General features: G+C 45.9%; 1 protein-coding gene and 1 pseudogene across 4 annotated transcripts in view; one reads left to right on the top strand and one right to left on the bottom strand.

The window, feature by feature from the left end:
* Window positions 1–26,401, top strand: part of LOC142591107 (uncharacterized) — a 157,775-nt gene that overhangs the window by 57,536 nt on the left and 73,838 nt on the right. For all 4 annotated transcript variants that reach the window (XR_012830343.1, XR_012830342.1, XR_012830344.1 and 1 more), the window contains one exon: window positions 5,354–5,548. Coding sequence is in view for 1 of the 4 variants with exons in the window: in XM_075703491.1 (XP_075559606.1) it covers window positions 5,354–5,548 (195 nt within the window). In the remaining 3 variants the exon portion in view is untranslated. The remainder of the gene's footprint in view (window positions 1–5,353; window positions 5,549–26,401) is intronic.
* Window positions 24,722–25,457, bottom strand: LOC142590753 (uncharacterized; annotated as a pseudogene).

Here is a 26,401-nt window from a genome sequence, read left to right as displayed (position 1 = left end):
CTAAGGGTCCGTTGCGCGGCCCTGGGACATGGTCGCCATTGGAACCGCACCTATTCCGAGTGGAATAAGTTAGCCGTGCAACACGTGGACTTCCTCTGGAGGATGAAACTTCTGGAGCTTCAACAAAGTAAGAGGAAACACCTTTCTAATAATTCACCGTCTAATAACGTACTGGTTCTTGGAGACGCCATGGTAAGTGATAACCATAAAAAACCCTTGCTTTAGGTCCTAAGCACTGTTTTAAGCCTGACATAAAACCCGTTGACGTTTTAAGCATACCGCGCTGCATAACCAGGTTCTTCCAGGAAGAAGAACGCTCACGCTATATTTCGGATTGCAGTGCTAGCATTAAAAAATCAAATGCTCATTTTAAGACGCCTGACCCTGTCCGACCGTTAGTTGATTACCTTGTGGAGCATAAACTTAGACCAGTAATATCTGACAAAGAAGGTTATTTCGTAATTATGCCAGATGACATTTTTTCAGAAAAAGCGATTTCAGCCATAGAAAAGAATTTACAGCCAGTAAAACTCAGGCCTTCGGTAGTTAAGCAACGTGCGGTTGACCTCTTTTCAAGACATAATCTTGATAGGCTTGTCTGTAATGTCAAGAAAGCTAAATCCCTCACCTCAGAACTGTTTTTCTCGGCCAAGACCCATAAACAAGAAATTCCTTTTCGTGCTATAGTGTCAGAGAAAGGGACGTGGCAGGTCTGTGTCGCCAGTTACCTGTAGAACTGCCTAGCTTCACTAGTTTTTTCAGACCCCTTTGGCTTACGTAATTCTCAGGCACTAGTTCAGTATTTCAGAGAGGAAAATCCTGGTGATTGTACAGCTTTTAGTATGGATATCGAAGACCTGTATTATTCTTGCCGCATCACGGGTTACTAAATTCCGTAAATGAGTGCATTAAAGAACAAGTGCGAGAATCGGCTTTTATTGACACATGCGGCGTTTCCACGGCAGCTTTTCTAGAAATTCTTTCAATGTACTTGAAGCCGACGCTGATTGGATGGAGAGATGGCGTTTTTCTGCAGAAATCAGGCATTTGTATTGGCTCAAAGGTTGCCCCAGTTCATAGCAACATTTACCTGAATAAGGTTGACAACTGCTTAGAGAAATCCTTAGGTGATAGCGTTATCAAGATATTTCGGTACGTTGATGATTACCTGATTTTCTGCAATAGGGAAGAATTCAATTCCGCTGCCACCTCAGTAAGTGATCAATTTAAACTTTATGGGGGAGGATTAAAGTTTGCCAAAGAATTTCATCAGCGACGCGTAATTCAGTTTCTTGACATTTCCTTGATCTTCGAACAAAACCATGTTTGTTGGCAGTACCCCCCAAGATCTTCGAAGCCGTTGCTAAACTTTCAATCCAAGCATTCTAAATTAGTAAAAAAACTGAATTGCCATGTCGTGCCTTAAGTCTTCCCTCACCAGATCCTGCATGCACAAAATGAGCGCCAGTTCTAATGTGCAGGTCCGGCGCCTATTAGAAGCAGATTATCCTAGTGTAGCAGTGGCCACTGCGGCTGAGCGCCTAAAGAAGTCGGTTTCGAGACGGACGGACGTGATTACAGAAAGCAGTAGTAGCAAAAAAAGAGTAGTGGCTATTCCGTATATTCATTCATTGTCGCACAGGCTTAAAAAAGTTGCAAGTAGATATGAGGTTAATGTTGCTTTCACTGCTCCCAATAAGCTAGGTAAGATATGTGTTGCCGTACAGAATAAAAAGCAGCGGGTAAAAGGCAAAAAACGAACAGATATTTGTCCAGTGAAGCACAATAAGAACAACAGTTTTACTGACTGTCGTATGGGTGTGGTGTATAAAATTCCCCTTAGCTGTGGCCAGTTCTACGTAGGGCAAACGGGACGGTGTATAAATCAGAGGCTAATGGAACATAAAAGGTCGCTAACCGGCGAGTCGCCTTCTAATCTTTCGCTACATTGCCGAGATTGTAACTGCACGCCAGAGTTAGATGAATGCGCGATATTGTGCAGGCATAAGAATGAAGGCACACGTGTTATGGTAGAGGCATGGCATATCTTTAATGGTGGAAGTGCGTGCGGGAGTCAGCCTTCGATTACTTTACATAAGGAAGAAATTAGGTGTCTTAACAGTTATCTCTCACGTAGACCGGCACGTTTACCCGACTGACACGTGGTGTTACCATTCCTGAGCATGAGCAGATGAGTTTTGTGTCTTCTTTTTTCGCTCAGTGCTCCCTTCAGTTGATAGTCGGCGTTCGTGTTGTCCACTTCTCTACTTTTGTGTCCTGTCTGCACGCCTTACTTCTTTTTTGCATAATGAATCCTTACCAACTAGCTCAGCTTTCTGTCGTTCTAATGACATTCTCAGATTCGCAGCGGTACCCGAGACAGATGCACCCATCGGTGTACTGTGACCTTGCTTGTAGAAGACCGTATCAAAACAGAAGTAGGTGTTGCTCAGTTAAAGACTGAGGAGCCTCTTCAAGTTCGCGGCATCAAAAGGCGATGGTTCCAATAGAGCCGGGTTGGTGTCTACAACATCTGCACACGCTTTCACAGCCATGTCAGTGGGAGTGAGTGTAAATAGAGACACAACGTCGAACTAAACCATCACCTCGTCGTCGTCGAGGATGACATCCCAAACTTTTTAAGCAAACATTGTGTTGTTGCGCACATGCGTGATGGCTCTCAAGACGAGACGGATGAAGTTTCTGTGCAAATAGAGAGATAGCTCGTACAGGCGGGAATGGGTAAAACCACTGTGGACCGAAAGGGTCATCCCGTTTGTCAAACTTGGGTAATCCAAAGGCACAGGGGGCAACATTATGGCAAAGGAGCGAGTAGTAGAAGGAATTGTGCTCAGAAGCAACCAAGTGTAACACCCTCACTATAATTTTTTGTAGGTAATTCTGTAACTTCGAGGCAGGATCACGGGTGACCCAGGGGTAAGTGTCTTGGTCTTCAAGCAGATCCAGCATTTTCCTTTTGTACACGGCTGTATGAAGCAGAACTGCCGCATTCCCCTTGTCAGTGACGATGACGATCTCAGATTTCTGGCCAAGACATTGGACAGCACTGCGTTTCTCATCAGAAAGCGGTGACGCAAATTACCGCTGATGCAACCAAGAAAGCATAACGACAACGCGGGGGCGGGCCTCATCCAGGTGGGAGTGATAAACTCGGCAGACGGCATGGTCAATAGCGCAAACCACCTTTCTAAAATCCTGGGAAAGACCGACATTAAAGTTCAGACCTAGCTCAAGAAAAGAGGTCTCGGCAAGATCAAGTCTGTGTGAACACAGACTACGTACCGCCACTGTCATACGATGTGTACAATGTGTTTATCTGCATCCAACAGTCTGTCAAGTTTGACTTCGTGCGTAAACTTGGCATGGCGTGTTTGTACCTTGGCGTGGTCACTCGCGTGTAGTTGGATGCAAGGAAAGTTGTCTGGAAGCGGAATCTGTGGCAACGTCAGGCAAGATGGCCTTGTTTTCATCTTTCCGCACGGTGTTCCGGACGATGACGATCTTTCCGGACGATGCTCAAGCCAAACTTGGAAGGTGCAGAGAACGAGGGAAAGGACGTCGCTTTTTGAAAGCCAGGTTGAAGTCAAGGGGTCCATTAAAAGCTGCGACTCGGCTTGTCAGGGAAACAAAACGGCGAATTTCTGTGATTGCAGGTTCGCCATACGCCCGTCGAAGGTTGATGTAACCGAGAATTCAACGGAAGCCCGTCTGGTTGGGGTGAAACAAGATAAAGAAAGACGCACACCAAACAGCCATCAAAACATTCACTACTCATGTAAACAATCAAGCACATTCCGTTCAGTTCACAGTGGAATAGAGGCAGACCATACACATCCTTTTTTTGAATGTGCCCGTAAAAATGAGTAATCATGCGCATTCTTTCAACGTTTTCAGAAAAATACAGTGACTCTCGGTTACCTGAGATTCGTTTCTGTTCATGTGACGCTCACAAGAGCTCAGTAGTTGCCTCCCTGTTGGGCCTTGCTAGCCGCATTTGCACGAAAGCTGAAAACATGAATTCCGATGCGTGGACAATCCCGAAAGATTGTCTGCAACAGGCTATCATTCCTTATGTTCCCAGGATAACCGAGACCTTTTCACGCATGCTGCGCAAATATGACGCATAGGTGCCTCACAATCCTATCGTGTGCGCAAACTGAGGCACGCACTCTTTAGTCGGAAGGACAAGCTACCGACTGAAGCCTTTTCTTGAGTTGTTTACAAGATCTCCTGTGTGAATTGTGATTATGTCTACATCTGGAAGACGGGCAACTTTAAACAGTGGTTGCGCCAAAATTAATATAATGGGGATAACAAAAGGTTGGCTTCAAATGGTTTGGGAGGGAACACACCGACAACTAGGCACGATATTGAGTGGTTGAACTCTAGTTTAATCAGTCAGGAAAGAAAATGAAAGTCACGCCTGTACTTGAATTCCCTCAAGACGCAATCAGCAGGACACATGCTTAATCGAAACGAAGCAACCGACACCTGTCTAACGCGTAGTGCTTCCGCTACATGGTAAAACCTACTTTCACAGACACTTCAACTTTTTTCACCACTTTATGAAAAGGCTTCCGTATGGAAGCCGAACCGTGTTGTTTTTAAAAATGTGTTAGGTCGGTGTACGTCTTTCTTTATCATGTTTCATTCTGACCAGAGAGGCTTTCATTGAAGTCTCGATTAAAGCTACGAGATGCCTGCTTTTGGTGCTAAACATCTCACACGGATGTCCCAACTCAAGTACATGTCGAGGATGCAAACGCTATACAGCTGCGTGACTTCATCGCGGAGCTAAATGGATAGGTTTTTGCCATTTCTTCAACACAGTATGCATTCCTGCATCGCTATACGCTGAACTATAGATTAAGTACCAGCCCATTTCACAAGCACCAAGTCATTCCTGTGATTCCGGATTTTGACAGCCCGCATGAAAACACGACTTTCTGAAAGATACTGGAAGATACTGAAGGGCAGGGTCTATCAACTGTGCTCTGCGTTCTTTCGATCTTTGTTTGTTTTTAGTTTATATATAAAGAGCAGCACATCATTATTGCCGATTAGACTATGAAGACTCTAGTACTTAAATGAAGTACCCATGTGTATCTTCAAATCTGCATATTTGGCAATCATAACGGAACTACACCGCAAACTATGCACTTTCCTTAACCTCCTTACGTAACCATCCTTCATTACTCTTTTACCGTCCTTTCTCGGTGTCGTTTTTTCTGTGCAGAAAATCTTGTGCATTTGCCAAAGTTGCCTTATAAATCACATTGTAATTTTTCAATTTAAATGTGTTTCTCAAGTGCAAACTTTTTTTTCTGTCCAGATCCTTGTCCGAATGCACATGAATACAGAGGGAGATGCTTACGCGGTGATGCAGGCGAGGAAGATACCTGCCAGAATGTTGGCCGGACATGGTGCCGTAAATACAACTATGACTCTGTTAAGAGACGCCCGTGCGTCTGCGCCACAGGATACTGTAGAAATAGGAGCGGGCTATGTCAACCGTGTGGCGAGTGCGGTGAGTATGATTCACAATTAAACGGCATGTTAAGTGATTATTTGTGAAAGTGCACAGGAATAAGTCGTTGGGTATGTCACGTTACCCTTAGGCTTTAGCGCTGTAGTTCGTTTCGGGAGATGTGTTGCTGTTACAGAATAGAGTTTTCTTTCTAGTAAGCCTACAAGGACGACGAAGGAACACCACCTAAACTTGCTTTCCGCGTTCCCACAAGTGCTTCGCTTGTCGGAACGCGGATTTATACTTCTGGAAACATAGCAATATTCTGAGGTTCTCACTATCAGATGGTAAATAGAGGCCAGTTGTCAATATTTTTAATCAGAACGGCTATGCATGTTAGCAGTTGATAAAAAGTTGAGGAGAGTTGTAGCATTGTTAAAGGAAGGTCATACAAATGGAAACGAACAGCGCCCAGAACATGGTATGACTAAGTTTCCGTAAACATAGCAGATACCAAGTTTCATACATGGCACATGAAGGGAACTACACTAGCAGCACTTATTCAAGATGTTGCACAAGTTAATGCAAGTTATTATGTAATTCGATGTTCACAGCTCCGGGTGTTACATTTTAATTTGATCCAACCTAATACTCCCTTCCATAGAAAATAAAGAACGAGTTGTGCTGTAGTTTTCGAGTGCAACTCTTTCTTTTCTGATTGATTCATTTAGGGCAATATTCATATTATCTTAGCGAACACGGCTCAAGACAAACAATCGCCTGACTACGCGGTGCCACCCTTACAGTGGTTGCAGTATCGCAATGGCAGGCATTCATAAGAGCGGACATGAAATCTGGTAGTACACATTTTTAAACACATGCGTACACAACTCACGTAAAGAGAAGGAAAAGAATTTAATCTTACACAATTTGCTAAGCACTTGCAACATAAGAACAAAAACATATACGAAATATTTTATACTTGTAGGTTAACATTTGTGTTGGTCTTCAGATGCCAACAATTCATTTATCGTCTTCATAAAGATGTGCTCTGAAAGTCAAGATTTAAGCATGTCCAATCCTAAGGTTTAGTCGTTTAGAGTGCTAGGAAGCTGAACAGCTAGCATTTGATTGCTGTATTTTGTTCTGCAACGTGGTTTTCCTAGCAGACTTTTTCTGAGGTTACAGCTTGTCGTTTGGCCATGGTATTTTATTTGGAAGGAACATTGGTCTTCCCAAAATAATTGTAAAATTTCGAGGAATAATTTCTAAGTGTGGAGTTTTCATGCTGGCAATATCTTATATTTGTTTTAATATTATTACGATATCATCAAGCTGTGCTCAAGAGACGAGCCGCCGCGAGAACGACGAAGAAGTTGGTCGGTGCCCTTGGCACGAGCGAGTGTCAGCCTGGCTGCTTGGCTCCAGAGTAAATAGTGCGTAAATAGCATCTTTCGTCTGTGTCTTTCCAAACGTAACATTTCTGGTGGAGATCAGCGATCGCGGTCGTCACCACGGAACACCGAAGTGGTCGCACACAGAGCTTGTCACCATGCCTCCCGGTGACGAGCCCTCCTCCGCAATGACTTCGGCTTGTCCGAATGCTGCAATCGTCACGGTTGCCCAACACCGTGACCCAGGTGTGTTCTATGGTCTGGAGGGACAAGGTGTCGACGACTGGATCAAGCTGTATGAACACGCCAGTGCTAATAACAGGTGGGACCCAACGATTATGCTCGCCAATGTCATTTTTTATCTCTGCGGCACCCCACGCGAGTGGCCCTAAATGCATGATGACGAAATAGCCAGTTAGGACAGCTTCAAAGAAAAGCTACGGGAACTGTTCGGCGACCCCATTGGCCGCAAGGCTGCCGCGAGAAAGGCTCTTGCGCCTAGTGTTCAGTCATCTACGGAGCCGTACGTTTCCTACATGCTCGACGTCTTGCCTCTATGCCGTAGAGCTGACAATAATATCTCCGAAGCAGATAAAGTGGCACATGTGCTTAAAGGCATCGCCGACGACGCTTTCAATTTCCTTGTTTTCGGCAACGTCTCAACTATCGACGCTATCATAAAAGAATACCGTCGCTTTGAACAGGCTAAGAGCCGCCGTATCTCACACCATATTGCGCGGCTGCCCAACACTGCTGCTACGTCGACATCTGAGGGTCGACCGCGTCAGACCACCACTTGCGCGGACGTCACCCGTACTGTTAGTCGCGAACTCGAGGACGCCTGTTCGCCAGCCTTCTCCACGACGCCCCCCGATCCGCCAGTAACCACCAGTGCGATGAATCAGGCCGTCGTCAGACAGGAATTTGAAAACATGGATCTGAACACCTTGTGTTCCACGTCTCGACCCAGCGTTCCCCAGTTATCTAGCGACCTTCCTCGACCTCGGCAGTTCTGTTCTGCCACATCTCGCCGCAACCCATCCGGATGGCGTACCCCTGATGACAGGCCGATCTGCTTCCACTGCTGTCGCATAGGCCGCGTCGCCCGTCACTGCCCAAACTGATGGCCACCACCTCCTCAGACTTACGCAGTCACTTATTCCCGCACCTTTGGACCTTCTGTACCCTATGCCACTGGCCATGAACCCACTACCGCTGATGCCCCTGCTCCGAACCTTCGCTACAGCCGCTTGCCCTCACCTCGACGCAACCAGTCTCATTCGCCCGCCGCTTCTCTTCGCCGCCTATCGCCTCCCGGACCCAGCCGGAAAACTAGGCACTGCAACTTCTGGAGGTGAAGCTGCGTTGTCGACCCTGCCCTGAAATCCTCTGCTCACGTTACCTACTATTCGAAACCTTCTTGACTTTGACGTTGGCGGCTATCCTGTCACGGCACTCATCCATACAGGAGCACATCTTTCTGTTATGAGTGCTTCCTTCCGACGACCACCGAACAAGCTCCTCACCCCAGCTTCGGCACGCGTCGTCCGCGTTGCGGATGGTGGTACTGTGCCTATCATCGGCATGCTTACGGCACGCGTCAGCATCGCCGGCCACCACACTCCTGTCCTCTTCACCGCTTCACCGTAATTACTCATTGCCCCCATGACCTCATTCTCGGCCTCGATTTTCTCTCCGCCCATTCTGCTCTTATTGACTGCTCTTCCAGTACCCTTCGCTTTGAGTTGCCGATGCTCGCAGAACCTTCCGAAGCACCCCACTGCCGCTTACGCTCCGCCGGCTTTCTTCGCCTGCCGCCAAAGTCCATAGCCTGCATTGAACTGTTATCTTTCCCACCAGTTACCTGATCGCGAGTACCTCGTCACTCCTCTGCCCGACATCCCAATAGAGTATGATACTTATACAGTAGTATACTTACTATTACTGCGAACCACACTCGCATGCCTGTCTCTAACTTTGGATTCGCAAAGCAAATTCAACCGCAAGGTATTTGCTTGCCACCAGTGATTGTCTCGGCGACCAATACAAGACAGTGTTATCGATCGATGGTTCTCGCGAGCTTAGCATGCCCCTCGCGCCAGCCTCGGGCGTTGATCCTAACACAAAGAAAATGGTTGCGACGGACCTGTCTTCTATGCAGGCTGAAGACCTTTGCGAATTCTCATCCTCCTACTGCGATATTTTCGACATCGACAATCGCCTTTTAGGCCAGACGCTCGCGGTCAAGCATCGGATTCTTACTGGCGATGCTGCTCCTATTCACCGACGACCGTATCGAGCTTCTTCGTAGGAACACCGAGTAATTCAAGTTGAAGTAAACAAAATGCTCGATAAAACATCATTAAACCTTCACCTAGTCCCTGGGCATCACCTGTGGTGTTGGTTAAGAAGAAGGAAGGCAAGTGGCGTTTCTGTGTAGACTACCGTCATCTGAACAGCAATACAAAGAAGGACGTCTACCCACTCCCACGTATAGACAACGCCTTTGACTGCCTGCACGGTTCCAGTTATTTCTCGTCTATTGATCTTCATTAGGGATATTGGCAGATTGCTGTGGACGATATCGACAGAGAAAAAACCGCGTTCATCCCATCTGATGGCCTATACCAATTTAAAGTAATGCCGTTCGGATTATGCAACGCCCCTGTTACCTCTGAGCGTATGATGGACTCCTTGCTCAAAGGTTTCAAATGGTTCCCACGCCTCTGCTACCTCGACGACGTCATCGTCTTCTCGCCAACGTTCGACACTCACCTTGAGCGTCTCACAACTATACTTGATGTACTTCGAAAGGCGAATCTGCAACTTAAGTCGTCCAAATGTCGTTTTGGCCACCGACTAATTACTCTTCAGGGCTATCTCGTTGACGCTTCCGGAGTACAGCCTGATCGCGACAAAACTCGCGCTGTCCGAGAGTTTCCGGTTCCGAAGACAGCCGCAGATGTTCGAAGATTTGTAAGGCTGTGCTTGTGCTTTCGTCGTTTTCTTCAAAATTTCGCGACAATTGCTAGGCCCCTCGCTAATCTTTTGAAGAAAAGCGTACAATACTAGTGGAGTACTGGAGAAGCCGCCACCTTCTCTCGTTTCGTCACTCTTCTAAACTCACCACTCATTCTCGCCCACTTCGACCCTGAAGCCCCTATAGAATTGCGTACAGATGCCAGTGGTCATGGCGTAGGTGCCGTCTTAGCCCAGCGTCAGCTTTGCAAGGATCGCGTTATTGCTTACACGAGCCGCCTCCTAGCACCATCGGAGCGCAACTATTCCATTACGGAACGCGAATGCCTTCCTGTTCTCTGGGTGGTTCGAAGTTCAGTCCTTACTTTTACGGACGTCCTTTTTCCGTAGTCACTGACCATCGTGCTCTCAGCTGGCTCTCATAGCTCTGCTGGCTCTCACGATCCTAGAGGCTGGCTTGGTCGATGGGTTTTGAGGCTACAGGAATTTTCATATGCCGTGGTGTACAAGTCTGCCCGCCTGCACCAAGACGCCGACAATTTGTCGCGTTACCCTGTTGACAACTCTGACTTCCTCAATGCTGCCAGTGCTTCTTGCGTATTCTCTGTATCCCAGCTGCTTCATTTAGCCAACGAGCTACGCCGTGACGCCTACATCGGAGCACTCATCGACCGTTTTGAACACTCTCCGGCCGATGCTGCTCTACGCCTCTTCGTCCTCCGCGATGGTACTCTGTATCATCATAACATTCATCTGGACGGCTCTGCGTTCCTGCTTGTAATGCCGAAACACCTCCGCTCCACCGTTCTAGAAGAGCTTCACGACGCACCAGCGGCAGGACACCTCGGCGTCTCTTGAACCTATGACCGTGCACGTCGCCGTTTTTTCTGGCCGGGCTTTGCCCGTTCCGTACGACGTTACGTCGCCGCTTGTGAACTTTGTCAACGACGCAAGAAGCCTTCCTAGCTCCCCGCTGGTTACCTGCAGCCGCTCGACATCCCTGCCCAGCCCTTCCATCGTGTCGGCTTGGACTTTCTCGGCCCATTTCCGGAATCCACATCAGGTAACAAGTGGGTTGCAGTCGCGGCGGACTACGCGACCCGCTAAGTCGTAATCGGTGCTCTTGCGACAAGTTGCGCAAATGATGTTGCGGACTTCCTCCTACAGGATATCATTATGATGCATGGGGCTCCACGTCAATTGCTTACAGACCGCGGCCGCACCATTTTGACGAAAGTCATTGACGACATCATGCGTGCCTGCTCAATACAACATAAATTTACCACTTCCTACCACCTCCTAGCATCCCCAAAAGAATGACCACACTGAGCGTTTGAACCGCACCCTTACAGACATGTTATCCAAATACGTTTCAGACGACCACCGTGTCTGGGACCTGGCTCTACCTAACATTACCTTTGCATACAGCTCTGCCCGTCTCGAAACTGCTGGCTTTTCCCCGTTTTACCTCTTGTATGGCCGCGAACCAAAGCTACCATTGGACAGTGTGCTTCCGTCCGCCACAGCTTCCACTAGCGATTATGCTCGTGATGCAATTGCCCATGCTGACCATGCTCGTCCACTTGCGCGTGCTCCTCTACAAGCGTCTCAAGGCAAGCAGAAAGAACGCTACGACCTCCGTCACCGTGATGTCCATTTTGTGCCCGGCGCCCTCGTGTTGCTTTGGTCACCATCGCGTAAAGTTGGCCTTGGTGAAAAACTGCTTTCCTGTTACACAGGCCGATATCGCGTAATACGCAAAGTGACCGATGTCACCTATGAAATCGTTCTAGCCACGCCCACTATGTCCTCCGCTGTGACAAGCAGTGACAGTCCACGTTGCCCGACTCAATCCGTACAAATCTCCATGCGCCTTGGATATTAACCAGCACCGCGACGGTGCTTTTGCCGCCGCACTGTAATATTACGATATCATCGAGCGACGCTCAAGAGACGAGCCGCCGCGAGAACAACGAAGAAGTTGGTCGGTGCCCTTGGCACGAGCAAGTGTCAGCCTGGCTGCCTGGCTCCTGTGTAAATACCGCGTAAATAGCATCTTTCGTCTGTGTCTTTCAACGCGCAACAATATTATTTATGGCTATCAGTACGTCCTAAGTTTCCTATTGCGCGCATTGCGCGGTCTTGAAGTGCTTGAATTGATCTTAAGTTAGATTGTGTAGTCGTTGACCAAACCAGGAAGCAATGATTGAATTGAGAATGTATCAGCGTGCAGTAAATATTGCACTTCACAGAGATTGGTAGCGACTATCGCAGCCTGTTTATCGCACCTACAGAACGAGCAACATTGTTTACGAGAACATCTACGTGTAGCGACCAGGGCCAGGATCAAGACCAGTTCGGCCGAATATGCCAAACTGAACACCCTCATTAGAATAACACACAAGATGGCACTGGGCCTTCCAGACAGCACAAGCACGGAGCTTGTGCTACAGGTAGGCGTTCACAACGCGCTCGAAGAGTTGAGGCACACCATATCTCGCAAGTCGACAGACTAGCGAAGACACGAACGGGCAGGAGCATCCTGGACAAACTCGGGATAAGTTATCACAAGCAGCACGGTGACAATCATCCTTTCCAAACGCGATCAGGGAAAAGCTGCAGGTGGCTAATCTACCCAAGAACATGAGCCCCCAATTCAATCAGGGTCGAAGAGAGAGTAGAGCCAATGGTTTGCTCCAAGCTTTTGGTAAGAACAAGGAAGCGCTGTTCGTAGACGCAGTAGAAAACGAGGATCGAGGTGCTTTCGCAGTGGCCGTCCTCAATACCGACAAACAATTGCTCTGTTCTTGTAGAATATGTGGCAAAAACCTCGAGGTAGTGGAAAAGGTGGCGATAGTTCTAACCATCGTTAACCCCAGTTGCAGATACGTACTGAGTGACTTGCAGACGGTGGTCAGAAGCTATGCACAAGGCAGAATTTCGCCGAAGGCTGGGGCTATACTAAAGCGAGCGCGAACTATGTCACCTCCGAGGAGACGGAGTAATGACATATTATGTGATTCCCGGCTCACACGTCCCCCGACCACCCCGTACCCAACCGCATCCAGAAGGTCCACCGCGTAGCGCGAGGTCTCACATACCGCGGCCGCCTAGAAGGATCCTCTCTTGGGGCTGGAAGTCCAACGGAGGTATGGACAGAGAGGGACAGATTGACTAGGCACTGTGATATAAAAGAATTTTATCAAAACTCCAGGCGTGTTTGTCCACCCACTAACCACAAACTCGACAGGGCCCAAGCGGCACATTGGAGGCAATTACAAACCAAGACCTTCCCCAACCCCGTCCATCTCAGGAGAATATATCCAGACAACTACTTAGACGATGACGGCTAACCATGCATCAGGGCTCAAGCATATCTTAGACACATTCTCTGGGAATGTGAGGTTATATGCAGAGAAAATGCTGTTTTCCCAGATGAAGCTGCAGCGCGATGGACGGCCGCGTTGCGCAGCTCAAACCTCCAAAATCAACTATGGGCCATACAGCAAGCTCGTGAGGCGGCGAGGAGTCAGGATCTCTGGATCTCCTCGGGGGAGGCCTAAGGCCAGGCCACGAATTTTCCGGATTGTCAACAAAGTTGTTACCACCACCACCAATTCTAGAAACCTCGTTGTTGGTGCCTGTTCCTTGTTCACCTTATGAAATTGCAGTTGGGGTTGAGGGTGCGTTATTGTTCATTTCAATTTAAACACTAGGTATTCAGTTTTATTTCTGTTTATTTAGAGTTCATTTGCATTCAGCCACAAAGTTGTAGCCAGACGTTAGCTTGCTCAAAAAGATTTACTCTTTTCGTGAGAAAAACAAATTTGTATCACCCGCATATAACATAATGTTGGAACAAGCTTGAATTTTTAAAATATCAATAATTTACAGTAAATATTAAATTTTAGGCGCCCTTTCCGAGGTTGAGCCGTCCCTCCGTGTAACCGCGTTCATGATGATGATGCCTATAATTATGATGATGATAGCCTTGATTTTTTCGGGCATACTCACTTGCGAGGACTGGCCAAGAGACGGATAGTCTTTACATATGTGTGCAGCTAATCAATTTTTATTCTATAATTATTATGCATAAATTAAAGCGAAGTAAGTTCAGAATGATTCGTTAAGAATATATATATTGACACGTGTACTTGTCTTTATCGGGAGACACCTTTTGCCGCCTAACAAATGTTATCGCACAGCGCGGGACGAGCCTGCATATCTCCGAAGTTTCTGGAAAGTTATCGATTCTTCTATCCGCTGTCTGTTGTCGCCGAACCTTGTGTTATCTGATTTCATCGCTTGGCACGAATGGTGTAGAACTTTGTAGAAGGCATGCAGGTCCCAGCGATGAGTCTGGAACATTCGATGACTGCTGTATAAAAGCCGACGCGCTTGACCTGCTGATCAGATTTTCGACGATCGCCGAGGGTGTTCGGCGCTATCGTTGTGCTATAAGTGTAGCCTGTTTTGTGGGCACAGGTTCGCCCAAAAGAAGTTAGTTTTGTCGTTCACAGTATTGCCACTGTGTTGTTCAACGTCACCACCACGTGAGAATATGCACAAACAATACGCAGTCGCAACGCACATTTTCACAGATGGCTCTACAGCTCCACATCGCTCCACGTGCGGACTTTTTGTTCCCTCTACACGGCAACGATCGAGCGACATTGCCTTCTTCAGCAGAGATATATGGCATTAAGGAGGCAATTTGTATGTATTTTGAGAGCAGCCGCCGAAGACATGGGTGATTTTGACGAATTCGAAAGCAGCCCTAGGAAATATGTGGAACAGGCACAAACGTTGTAATAACCAACCTGCAGCATTTGACATTGCTTTTCTTGACCCCAAGACTAAGATTGCCGGGAATTGCATCAAGTGCCAGTGGTTACCTGACCCCCCCCCCCTCATGCTGGTATTTCGGGAAATGAAAAATCGGATGAAGCTGCCCGAAATGACCTCCAATATCGCAATTTCAAAAGGTCATTTTTTTACAATCACCGACGCTTCAAACGTGGCAAAAAATATGCTTGTCAAGAAAAAGACCGCCTCCGGAATCTGCCGCTTCACCAAGACAACTTCCTCCCTTATATTGACCCAGAAATGAGACCGAAAATTCCACGACCACCTCCTCAACACATAAAGACGTTGTACCATCGTCTTTGAATGAACATGGCTTACACGAACAATTACACACCGAACAACTACACCGCATAGGGCTTACCACTAACCTCTGCTGTCATAACTGTGGCAGCTTAGAGACAATGATGCACGTATTATTATAATGTTTCGCGTACCGCGATGATAAACAATTCTTTTGTCAACCAATGGACATAATTTGACACGATCTGTTAATATTACCCAGCATCTGAGGTCCAATACCCGCAGCCTTTAACACAGAGGAGGGTTTTGGATTTATTGTTCTAATACCTGTGAGAAATTGGTCTAATAGGAAAGCTTTTTAGATTGAAAATTTCATATAAAAAAAGCCTAACTTTACCCGCCATGTCTCCAGTAAATATTAGTATCAGGTCCATTTGCGCATTTCAGATAGATTTTTATTCTTTCATATTTCCACTTTCCGCTGGAATCTTTTAATCCTATGCCCCATCCCTATACTGAGTAGCATGCCAGCCGTTCTACAAGCGCCGCCAAATATATCTGTTTTTCTAATAGAGAGTTTCTCTGTGCCCATGATACTGTGACAATTTCTATACTAATACTTTTCTTCTCAAAGTGAAAATAGATGATGGCATTTTCATTCCATTACCTGATACAAACGCTGTTTTGCCGTCAAATGAATCGTGGTTCCGTTAATATATATATATATATATATATATATATATTGGGGCACATTGGCGGTCCACAGATACAGATGAACATGCCTAATTTCAGATGAATTATCGCAGCAACAAAGATACACTAACAATCGGATAGGCCGAAATGCAGTTTCGCACACAACGGCCGGTTCCCCCTAGAAGCACTTCTAGGAGAGCAAGAGTCCAAACGAAAAAAATATAACGCCTGCCCCGACTACGCATTCGTGCAAATTAACTTGCACACTTTGATATAAAGAGCTATATTATCCTGCACTCATTGTCCATGCATGCAGGCAACAAAACATTTTCATAGATTTTTGTGCCTGCACATGAAACCATTGGGTAATATCTATGACACTGACAGATGCCTTCTTCGATGCCTAAGTGAAGGTTCCCAATCTCTTGCCGCGCTTATATCTTTGTGAACTATATTAAATTGCAGGAACATTCCTCGAAGTCAAAATTTACAATATCAATCGTTTAACGCTGAAGCAGTTCCGTAGAGCGAAGCGAACAAGGAGAACTTGCATGTTTATTATTTTCTCGGCTTAAGTTTAGGCTAATACTCCTGCGAGACATATTGCGACGTGGCAGTGACGGTAATGAACATGGTTGAAGTACTCTGAATGCCGAAACTAACACTTCACTGGGCGCATCTGTGCCGAGAAGCACAGGATACACTCAAAACACAACGACAGCGGCGAAAACAGGCGGCGATCCCCCAATATTTTTTCTGCTGGTAAAACACGTGAACTTTTATTCGTGAGCCATGGAAGTTTCAGAGTAATCGCTGGTACCTGCGTGTTTTGCAGAAAGTAGTACACAATTCGCGTCTCGCATACAGTTAGATTACAGAAGCTTTGCTCACAAAAACAACGGATAGAAACAATGATAAGATTCCAGTAGATTCTAGTCATATAGGCAGGCCTTGCGCTTAGCGATAACATTAAGTTGTTAGTGGGCGGAATGCAGTCCCTAAAAAGCACAAATACGTAAATGTGTCGATGCGCCCTCACCCTTTTTAAAAAAGAGCATCATCCAGATGCAGCAAACGCGAGAGCAAAAAACTAAAGCACATGCAGTCAAGAGAAACAACAAAGAAACAAAGTCCCAGAGTTAGTGTTGGTAGACGGACTTAAGGCGCGCAACATCAACTATTTCCGCCGTCTGGCAGGAGCACTATAGTCCAGTGCACCAATACGCCGGATGATCTTGTAGGGCTCAAAATTGCGCAGCAAAATTTGGTCGCTAAGTCCTTGTCAGTGTATTGGGGACCACACCTGAAAACGGTCGTGGGCTTGTAAATGGCATAGAATCGTCGAATAGCGCAGTGTTCGTTTCGGTCGTCTGCTGGTTCTTTATGGGCTGGCGCGGGAGCTGTCGGTATTCTTCGGCGCGCTCAAGATAGGCGACGGTGTCAAGATTCTCTTCGTTGGTTACGCTCGGCAGCATGGCGTCCGAAGTCTTCGTCGGATTCTTGCCGTAAACAAGCATGAACAGCATTATCTGCATTGTTTCTTGAGCCGCCGTGTTGGCAACGAAGGTTGCGTATGACTTGACGGCAACCGATGTATTCTGCTCAACTACAACGCACATTGCAAGCAAGTCGGTGAAGGCCTTGTTCAGCCGCTTTGTAATACCATTTGTTCGAGGGTGGTAAGCAGTGGTCCTGTGGCTTGTCTGGCTGCAATGCAAAATGAGCACTGCATTGAAGACTGTTTATCTATCGGTGATCGAGACTTCTGGGGACAATAGTGCGTGGGGCAGTCGGTAGCCACGACAATCCACCCATTTCCAGAGGTTGACGTCGGAAATGATCCCAACGAATTGATCCCCATCTTCTGAAATGGTCGGCAAGGATGCTCAATCGCCTGTAGTAATCCGGTTCTGTCTTGCATCGGTGTCTTGGCACAACGGGGGACGTGAACGGTGAGGCGCACTCAGTAATACCTTTCGTGTCTTCTAGATACGGTCTGGAACAATCCGAGCTTCCCAGCGGTCAGATCGTCATGTAGGGCGTGCAATACTTCTGGGTGCCAAGCTCCGGGAACAAGACTATAGTTGGCGCGGACTGGTAAGTTCTTCTTTAAGAGGACATCGTTTTCCGGGAAAATGAAGACAATTCTCGCCTAACTTCCGTATGGACAAACTCAGTGTTGCCATCCAAATACTCGACAAGGCTTTGTATCTCAGGGTCTGCTCGTTCCTGTTCGGCAAAGCCTTCCGCGCTTATTGTTTCTGGGAAGCCGTCATCATTAACGTCGTCTTGCGCAGGCGGGTCAATTGGGGGCGCGTAGTAGGCAGTCAACATCAAAGCGCTTCTGCCCGAATTTGTCGACGACGGCATGCGAAATTCGTAGAGTCTCAGACTGAATCCTGCGAGGTGTCCTGAAGGGACCTATAAATTTTCCAGCCAACTCAATACATGGTGGTCGCTTACGACTTGAAAGGGCATGCGGTAAAGCTAAGGACTGAATATTGTGGTAGCCCAAATGATTGCGAGGCATTCTATTTCCTTCGTAGAATATTGAGTTTCGCTTTCAACAACGACTGACTTGTGGATGCAATATCCCTTTCAAATTCGTCTTTTGCTTGGACTAGGGAGGTGCCATGGCCTAGGCTAGTTGCGCCGGCGTGGATTTAGTTGTCGGCGCATTCGTCGAGGTTATGAAACACTGGTAATGGCTGCAGGCGCTGTTTAAGCTCTCGCTAGGCTTCGGCTTCGGCTTGCGGCACTTGCCACTAGAAGTTCACGTCTCTTTTCTTGAGAGCAGTTAATAATTCTGCGATGTGCGCAATGTTCTTGGTGAAACGCCTGTATTAGGCGCACAAACAAAAGACTCTGCGCACTCCGTTCTTATAGGTGGACTGTGGGAAGTCAGCGATGTCAGATGACTGTTGTGGATAAATGCGAACTCCAGATTTACTGAAAACGTGGCCAAAACAAGAACTGCGCGTAAGAGAAGCGGTATTTTTCCGGCTTCGGAGTGAGCCCTGATGACATGATGCCCTTTAGTGCTGTCGCAAGACGCCTAAGGTGGTTGTCGAAATTCGCGACGAAGACGACGACATGATCCAAGTAAACAAGAAAGGACTGCCACTTGAATCCTCTTAACTCCGTTTGCATCATGCACTGAAACGTTCCAGGCTCCAAGAGCAGTCCGAATGGCATGAGCTTGAATTCACAGAGGCTGTCTGGTGTAATGAAGGCGGTCTTTTCGTGATCCCTCTCGTCGAACTCTGTTTACCAGCAGCTATTTTTGAGATCCATCGACGAGAAGTATTTAGCATTGCACAAGGACGCCCACCATCGCTCTTTCCGAGAGAGAGATAATACGTCGTTTTTCGTGATCTTGTTCAGTCCACGATAACCAACGCAGGAATGTAGGTTACCATCATTTTTCTTCATCAAGACTACAGGAGATGTCCACGGGCTTTTTGACGGCTCAATGATGTGGAAGCACCGTATTTCATAAATTTCTTGGTGTTTAGCTTCACGTTCTCGCGTCGAAACTCACTAAGGGCTCTGGCGGAGTAGTCTATCGCACGGTTCGGCTATTTTGCTGTGCTTTGAAACTGGTGTTTGCCGAATGTTCTATGACGTCCAAAAGCCGTCTTTGTATCTTCGGAGAGGACATTTTAGCTGTGGCTGCTTACTCATGGAGAGGCTTAGAATTTTTGTTGAAGGCTGATTCGGCTGTTGAGGATGTGCTTATAATCCTGGCTAAAGTATGTCAGCACTACATCATCTTGTCGTCCGTGCACTCAAGCGATCCCCAGTGTGACGCAAATTTTACGGTCGAGCAGTGGACATTGGTCGACCTCGATGACACGTTTTTTGTCTGCGAGTGTTTTGTCGCCGACAGAAATGACGACGCTGGAGCGAGGGCGAATACTGACTCGATTTTCAGGTACTCTCAAGGCAGTCTGACTAGAAGTTGTCTCCGGCGGTATCGCTCGCTATCTGTGTTATCGACTTCTACTTTCAATTGATGATTGCGTCGAGTTGGTACAGGACGTTCATGCCTAAAATAGCGTCTCGCGAACACTGCTGTATTATATAGAAGGTGACATGGTAGGTTCGATGATGAACGGTAAGTCTTGCGGGGTAGATTCCAGTTGGCGTGATTAGGTGTCCTCCTATGATCCGAATATGGGGACCTTCCCACGAAGTTTTTGGTTTCATCAACTGTGCGGCGAACGATTGACTCATGACAAAGTAATCGGGTCCTGTGTCTGCTAACTCGGTGACCACGTGGCTATCGAGCAACACGTCCAGGTCGGTGGCTCTGTGTCTTGGGTTGCAGTTAGGTCTTGGCTTCGGATCATGGCTGCGTCGCGTTCTGTGGCTGGTACGTCGCGTCGTGTCTTTGTTTAGTGCATTCTTTGCTTCCAGGCTTCCTCGTGATGACGGTGCATCATTGTTATGTCGTCGAGATTGTCTCTTTGACGTATTCGTCGGTGGTGGAGGGTCATCGTCATTTCGCCAAACGGCAACCGCAACTCCATCGGTTGCTGCTGTGAGTTTTCCGTATATGGGCTGACGGACCGACCCCGCGCTGTTTCCGATGTATGGTCGGCGCTGCTGCGACAAACAACGCCTTAATAATGATGAACGGGATGGTTGTCCAGGGCTTCACTGGGCAGCGATGAGGTAGTTTGCGACATCACGACACCGTTGCTCTTTCTGTCGGCGGGGCGCTTTCACGGCGAAGCCTCGTAGTTCCAAGTAGCAGAATCGGTCCCGGCGGTAGACGTAACCGGCTTCTCCGCAGTCGCAGCCGAGCGGACTGAGGTTTTGAGCGCGCCATACGTCTGTCTTCCTGGGGTAGTGTCGCTGGGTGACGGACGGGTGAGCTGGCGGCGGACGACGTAATTAAGCGTTACTGTGCCCAGAAGGTTAGTGCCCAGCAGATGAGATGTAATACAATACAATACAATCTTTATTGTGCATAAGGAAAACAAAGTACGTATAGCAGGCCTACCAAAACCTCAGAGGGCTTGACTGGCAGTGCCTGACAGTCAGGTCACAAAAAATTGCACAGGGTTAATAGCGGAGTTAGCTATTAGCGGGTCGGAACAAAATGTTGAACAGTTATACAAAATGTTACATCAAACATCGACAATTCTAATTTGTTCCTTAATCTCGCGTCTTGTGTTTGCTTCTAACACAGGCGTTGGCAATTTATTAAATATGGCTGGAACATAGTATTGCCGCGTCCTCCTTCCGTACTTTGTCGCAGTCCTGGGGATGACATAGAGTTCCTTCGGCCTTAAGGAGCGGACAGGCGTATATCGCGTTTTAAAACCATTATTCCAGAAGTGTGTAATTACAACACTTTCGATAATCAGAGAAGTGAAGTTTGGCAAATTCAGCAACCTAAAGACGTCCGCATCTTGCTTTGGACACAAATCGCAAGCCACTGTTGAGAGGAGTGAACGTAAAATTGAAATAATTCTTGAGCTTCACCAAAGAGTACAATGGCCTTACACCGTCAAGCCATAATGTAGCACACTGTAGAACAAAGCATGCACAATAATTTTTCGAACGGAGATTGGCATACGACATCGCATATTGTATAATACACAGGAGACCGCGCGCAGCCTTTTACAGATGTGGGATAATTGCGAGTTCCATAAAAGATCACAGTCAAAAAGCAACCCAAGATACTTAACAGAAGAGGCATTTTAACAGGTGGTTATGTACATCCAAAACAGTGATGTGTGCAAGAATAATGATGTTGTAGGCAGGATTTTTGTCATGGGATTATGGAAACTTACAAGTCGCGTTTTAGAAGGATTGATGCTTACTAAATTAGCCGCAAACCAGTCCATAGCTTTAGTTGCCTCATTCTGTAAGGAGCTGATTGCATCAGAGTAATTAGTTGCACACGATACAAGAACAGTATCATCGGCATATTGATATATATATAATTACCTACTACATTGGACAAATCATTCACATAAATGTTAAAAAGCAGGGGCTTAATATTGAGCCCTGAGGGACTCCAGAATGAATACTGGTAAAAACACTTAAACTATTTTATTTATTTTTATTTTATTTATACATACTGCAGCCCCACAAGAGGGCTATTGCAGGAGTGGGTAAAAATAGTGTTGAACAAAAATAAAGCAAAATCAACAATGACTCTTACAACATCGTTACAATCGTTTACAAAATCTTACAAATTGTTTTCATCGATTAATAAAAAGCAATGACACAGCAATACGCACACATAAAGTATGAACTAAACCTGATTTAAGTAGTTACATATACTGGTTTTCATAGACAGCACTTTCGAATTGGCTTATCGGGAGTGAACGAAGGCAGCCAAGCAAGGAATTCCATACTTCTATTGTGCGGGGAAAGAAGCTGCACTTGAAGGTATTTGTACAGGAATAGAGAGGTGTAAGATTAGGCTCGCGGAAATTACGCATGCAAGAAGGCTTGGTGAAAGATATGCAAGCTGTGTTTGAAGTCTGGTATGACTTGTTAATTATGTTGTGCAAAAATTTTAATGATTCCACATCACGACGTACTGAAAGTAATGTTAGATTCAGTGTAGGGAGGGCAGACGAGGGTGAAAAATAGCGGTCATACCGATGTAAAATGAAACGGACGGCTTTTTTCTGAACTGCTTCTAGTTTGATTATGTTGTTTTGGTTATGTGGTGACCAGACTGTTACGGCATAATCAATAATGGGGCGAATAAGTTTTATACATTAAATGTTTTGTTGCCTTCGGAGCCTTTTGCATAGTACGACGTAGGTATCCAAGCTGTTTTAGGGCCTTTGAACATGTTTGGTCAATGTGTGTAGTCCATGAGAGATTGTGAGTAAATGATACGCCAAGGTATTTGTATTGTCGAACTCTGGTTAAAGGTGACCCATTCAATGAATATGTCGCAATTACAGGTGCTGCTCTTTTCGTGAAGGACAAAACAACCGTTTTTTTAAATAAATGTTCATTTTCCATTTTTCACACCAAGCACTGAAAGAGACAAAGGAATCGTTTAATCGCTGAAAACTATTCGGGGAATCAATTACGTCGTATAAGACGCAATCGTCAGCATAAAGACGAATATTAGAGGAAACATGTTTTGGGAGGTCATTGACATAAATTAAAAACAATAAAGAACCCAGGACGGATCCTTGAGGAACCCGGGAGCCTACTTCAAGTATGGATGACCTCGCAGAACTAAACTCGACGTATTGGGACCGGTTAGAAAGGAAACTAGCGATCCAATTGACCAGATGGGAATTTTTTAGTATTGCATTTAATTTTTGCAAGAGGTGAGAATGAAGTAATGAATCGAAAGCTTTAGAAAAATCAATGAAGATGGCATCAATCTGTTTACCGAGATCCAACTGATAAGCGATGTCATGGGTGAAGTCGGTTAACTGCGTGATAGTACTGAAACCACGTCTAAAGCCGTGCTGAACATTAGTTAGAATGATGTTGGACTCCAGAAAATCTATTATGTGTTTGTAAACAATATGTTCCAGCATTTTGCACGATTGGGAAGTTAAAGAAATTGGTCTAATTCGTTATGTCTGTCTTCCTGCCTGTTTTATACAAGGGTATTACTCTTGCAAGTTTCCACGATGAAGGAATGATTCCTGTATCTAGAGACTTATTGAATATAATTTCAAGATAGCGTGATGTCCATTGTGAATAGCGAAGTAAAAAGGAATTAGCAATACCGTCGGAGCCACTAGACTTCTTTGTGTCTAAACGTAAAATCAAATTAAGAATGCCATTAACATCAACGGAAATGTCGGAAATAGAAAAATCTGAATCATTATCAAAAGCAGGGCAGACATGAGAATTGTTTGCGTACACCGAATGGAAATATTCATTGAATGCATTGGAAATGCGTGAAGGATCATTTATAGTTTCAGCATTGATAGTCAATGAAGATGAAGATTCAGTAGTAGGCATGACAGAACGCCAGAACTTCCGAGGATTATTTCTTAGTAATCCTGGCAGCTCGATATGAAAGAAAAAATCTTTGGCCGTATTCATTTTCAAATTTAGTTCCTCTTTGGCAGAGGTGAATCTAGCAATTGCATCAGGGTCATTACGGCATTTTGAGCGTCTCAGTCTTCTAACGCGGCGTGATAACTGCAAGATTTCTCTAGTCATCCAAGGGAGTGCATGATTTTTTTTCTTACTTTTTAACGGAACAAAGCGTCGAATACACAGCTTTATAATGTTTTCAAATTGGCGAACTAATGTATTCACGTCACAATCTTTACTAAGTGCGAAAAACGATACAAACGTTCTGATAAGACATCAAGAATAGACGTGTCGTCAGAGCGATTAAAGTCGAAAAAAGTTTGAATTTCGGCACGCGGTTTACAAACTATGAAGTTTAGCGAAATAAACACTGCCCTGTGATCTGAAATCCCGTCAGTAATTTCACAGTCAGACAGCTTATCAACAAGGTCTGAACTAATGAACACTAGGTCAAGAAGTGTGTTTTGTCTAGTTGCGCCAGTGACTACTTGTGTAAGCCCAAAAGATAAAGAAAAGTTAATTTGTTCGCTACCTAAACAACTGTGATGCGATAGTGAGGGCCAGTGAATATCTGGTGTGTTAAAGTCTCCCATTAGAATTAAGCTAGATGCATGAAAACTGTGCGTGTTGATGTAATCAGCGAGAAGAAAAATGTTATCAGGTGAGGAGGCAGGTGGATGGTAGAAAACAGAGCCGATGATTGTTTTTTTGCCTAGGTATAATTTACACCAAACAGACTCAAGATCTGGTGGAGGACAGATAACTGAAAACTTTAAATCCGATTTAAAGAAAAGGGCGACACCGCCTCCCCTGCCAGTTTTGCGGTCTGATCGGACAGCTACATAGCTGGGTGGAGTGATTTCAGAGTCATATATGTGTTATCGTGAAGCCATGTTTCAGTGACACAAATGAAATGAGGGGAATAGGAGGCTACCAAGGAAAGAAAAAGCGGGAACTTAATTACTAGACTTCTTGCATTCAAATTCAAGAAAGTAAGCTTGTAAGAGTCGTGAATTTGTCAAGGTGAAGAAGACGTGGCCGGGAGAGTGTTGTCAGAAAGGCTCGAATTATTCACTACGGTGTTTACAGCGAGACCTGAATCGTCAACTAGGGCATTAGCTGCATCATTCCACCTGTAGCGGACACCATTTATAAAGACATGGTCATAACGCAACCTCACCACAGAGCCATGGTCACGAAAAGAAGAAGTTGCTGCCCATAGCTTTTTGCGAATGGTATATACATTAGCCGAGTAATCTTCAGTTATGTAAAATTTTGTTCCTTTCAGCTTTGAGACAATTTTCATTATTTCTACTTTGTTCCGAAAGTCTAGTACTCGTAATATAACTGGGCGCGATCTACCTTCACGTTTGGTGCCAATTCTGCGACAACGTTCGATGGGCGGGCATTCAATTTGAAGTTTCTCTGTGAAAAATTGGTGTACATTAGACGAAAGCGTATCTGTGTTTTCAGCATTGTGTTCACCAAGTCCATGCAAAATTATATTGTTGCGCCTCGAGCGATTTTCAAGGTCACCATTTATTTTTAATTAGTTCCGAAACAGCCTGAGATAAAGAGCGTACGTCAGAACCAGAATGGTCAAATGAGACTCTAGGATCAACGCAACTTTTTTCGAGAGCGGCCACACGGGATTCCAGAGCGTCAAAACGCTTGTTAACAGTTTGCTGAAAAACCTTGATGTCAGCGATGTCTCGAGCGATCGTTTTTTGCCCAGCCAATAGCTCTGTCAGCATTCCGGAAATATTGTTCAAGTCATTATCAGGTTCAGCAGATGAACACGAAGTTTCTTCTGAATTACCGGTGTTACGAATCGTCTTTCTCGTGGGACCGGGATTTAATTCTATATCACCGCTAAGGACAAGCCGATTTGCGCAGAACAGTGCATGCATAAAACAAGACAAAAAGCTCCGTGGGCAAGAGAGCAGCAGCAAACAACGATCATCTGATCTCAAGCAATGAGTGTTTTTAAAGTAACGTACCTGCACGAAAAACAAGACGCGATTAAGCATCCTGTTGGTGCTGCTGCAGTCTTGCCCACTGACGAGGAAAGCCGGGTCCAGGACTTTTAAACGTTGTGTCGATGACGTCATTGACAAACAGCATGCTTCTATTGGGCCGTCCGATGACGTCACATGTAAGTTGGAAACATATGGCGCGACGATAGGACCACTATCGCACCTGCTAAAGCTGTCACACGGGGAGGTGACAGGGCAGTTCGGAGGTAGACCATCATACGCGGGCACAGGCTGTAGCTTCAAATGCAGCGCAGGGTCAACGGACGCATCCACTTCGAAGCACCTCGAGGAAAGGCCAGCATTGAAGATTCCGGGTGAACAGCAAAGAAACTGCACGAAAAACAAGACGCGATTAAGCATCCTGTTGGTGCTGCTGCAGTCTTGCCCACTCGCTTAGATTTCCCACCTAACACACTGTCATCTATCCTGCAGAAAGTAAGTTCAAGAATGACCCACGAAGGCCTAGGAGAGACAGTTTCTGCAACAGAATCTCTTGACAAACACTGTCAAATGCCTTAGAGGCATCCGTAAAGAGGGCACATGCTACCCGTTTACGGTCTAGTGTCAAGTTTAAAAGATCAGAGAAAGCTTCTAACACTGTATACCCTTCCCATGTAAAAATCCATACTGATGTGATGATAATACACTATGCTTATCCAGAA

The sequence above is a fragment of the Dermacentor variabilis genome, chromosome 8 (assembly GCF_050947875.1).
Source record: "Dermacentor variabilis isolate Ectoservices chromosome 8, ASM5094787v1, whole genome shotgun sequence".
Lineage (NCBI taxonomy): Eukaryota > Metazoa > Arthropoda > Arachnida > Ixodida > Ixodidae > Dermacentor > Dermacentor variabilis.
Note: the sequence above shows the minus strand (reverse complement) of the source record. Positions and strands in the feature narration are given on the sequence as shown.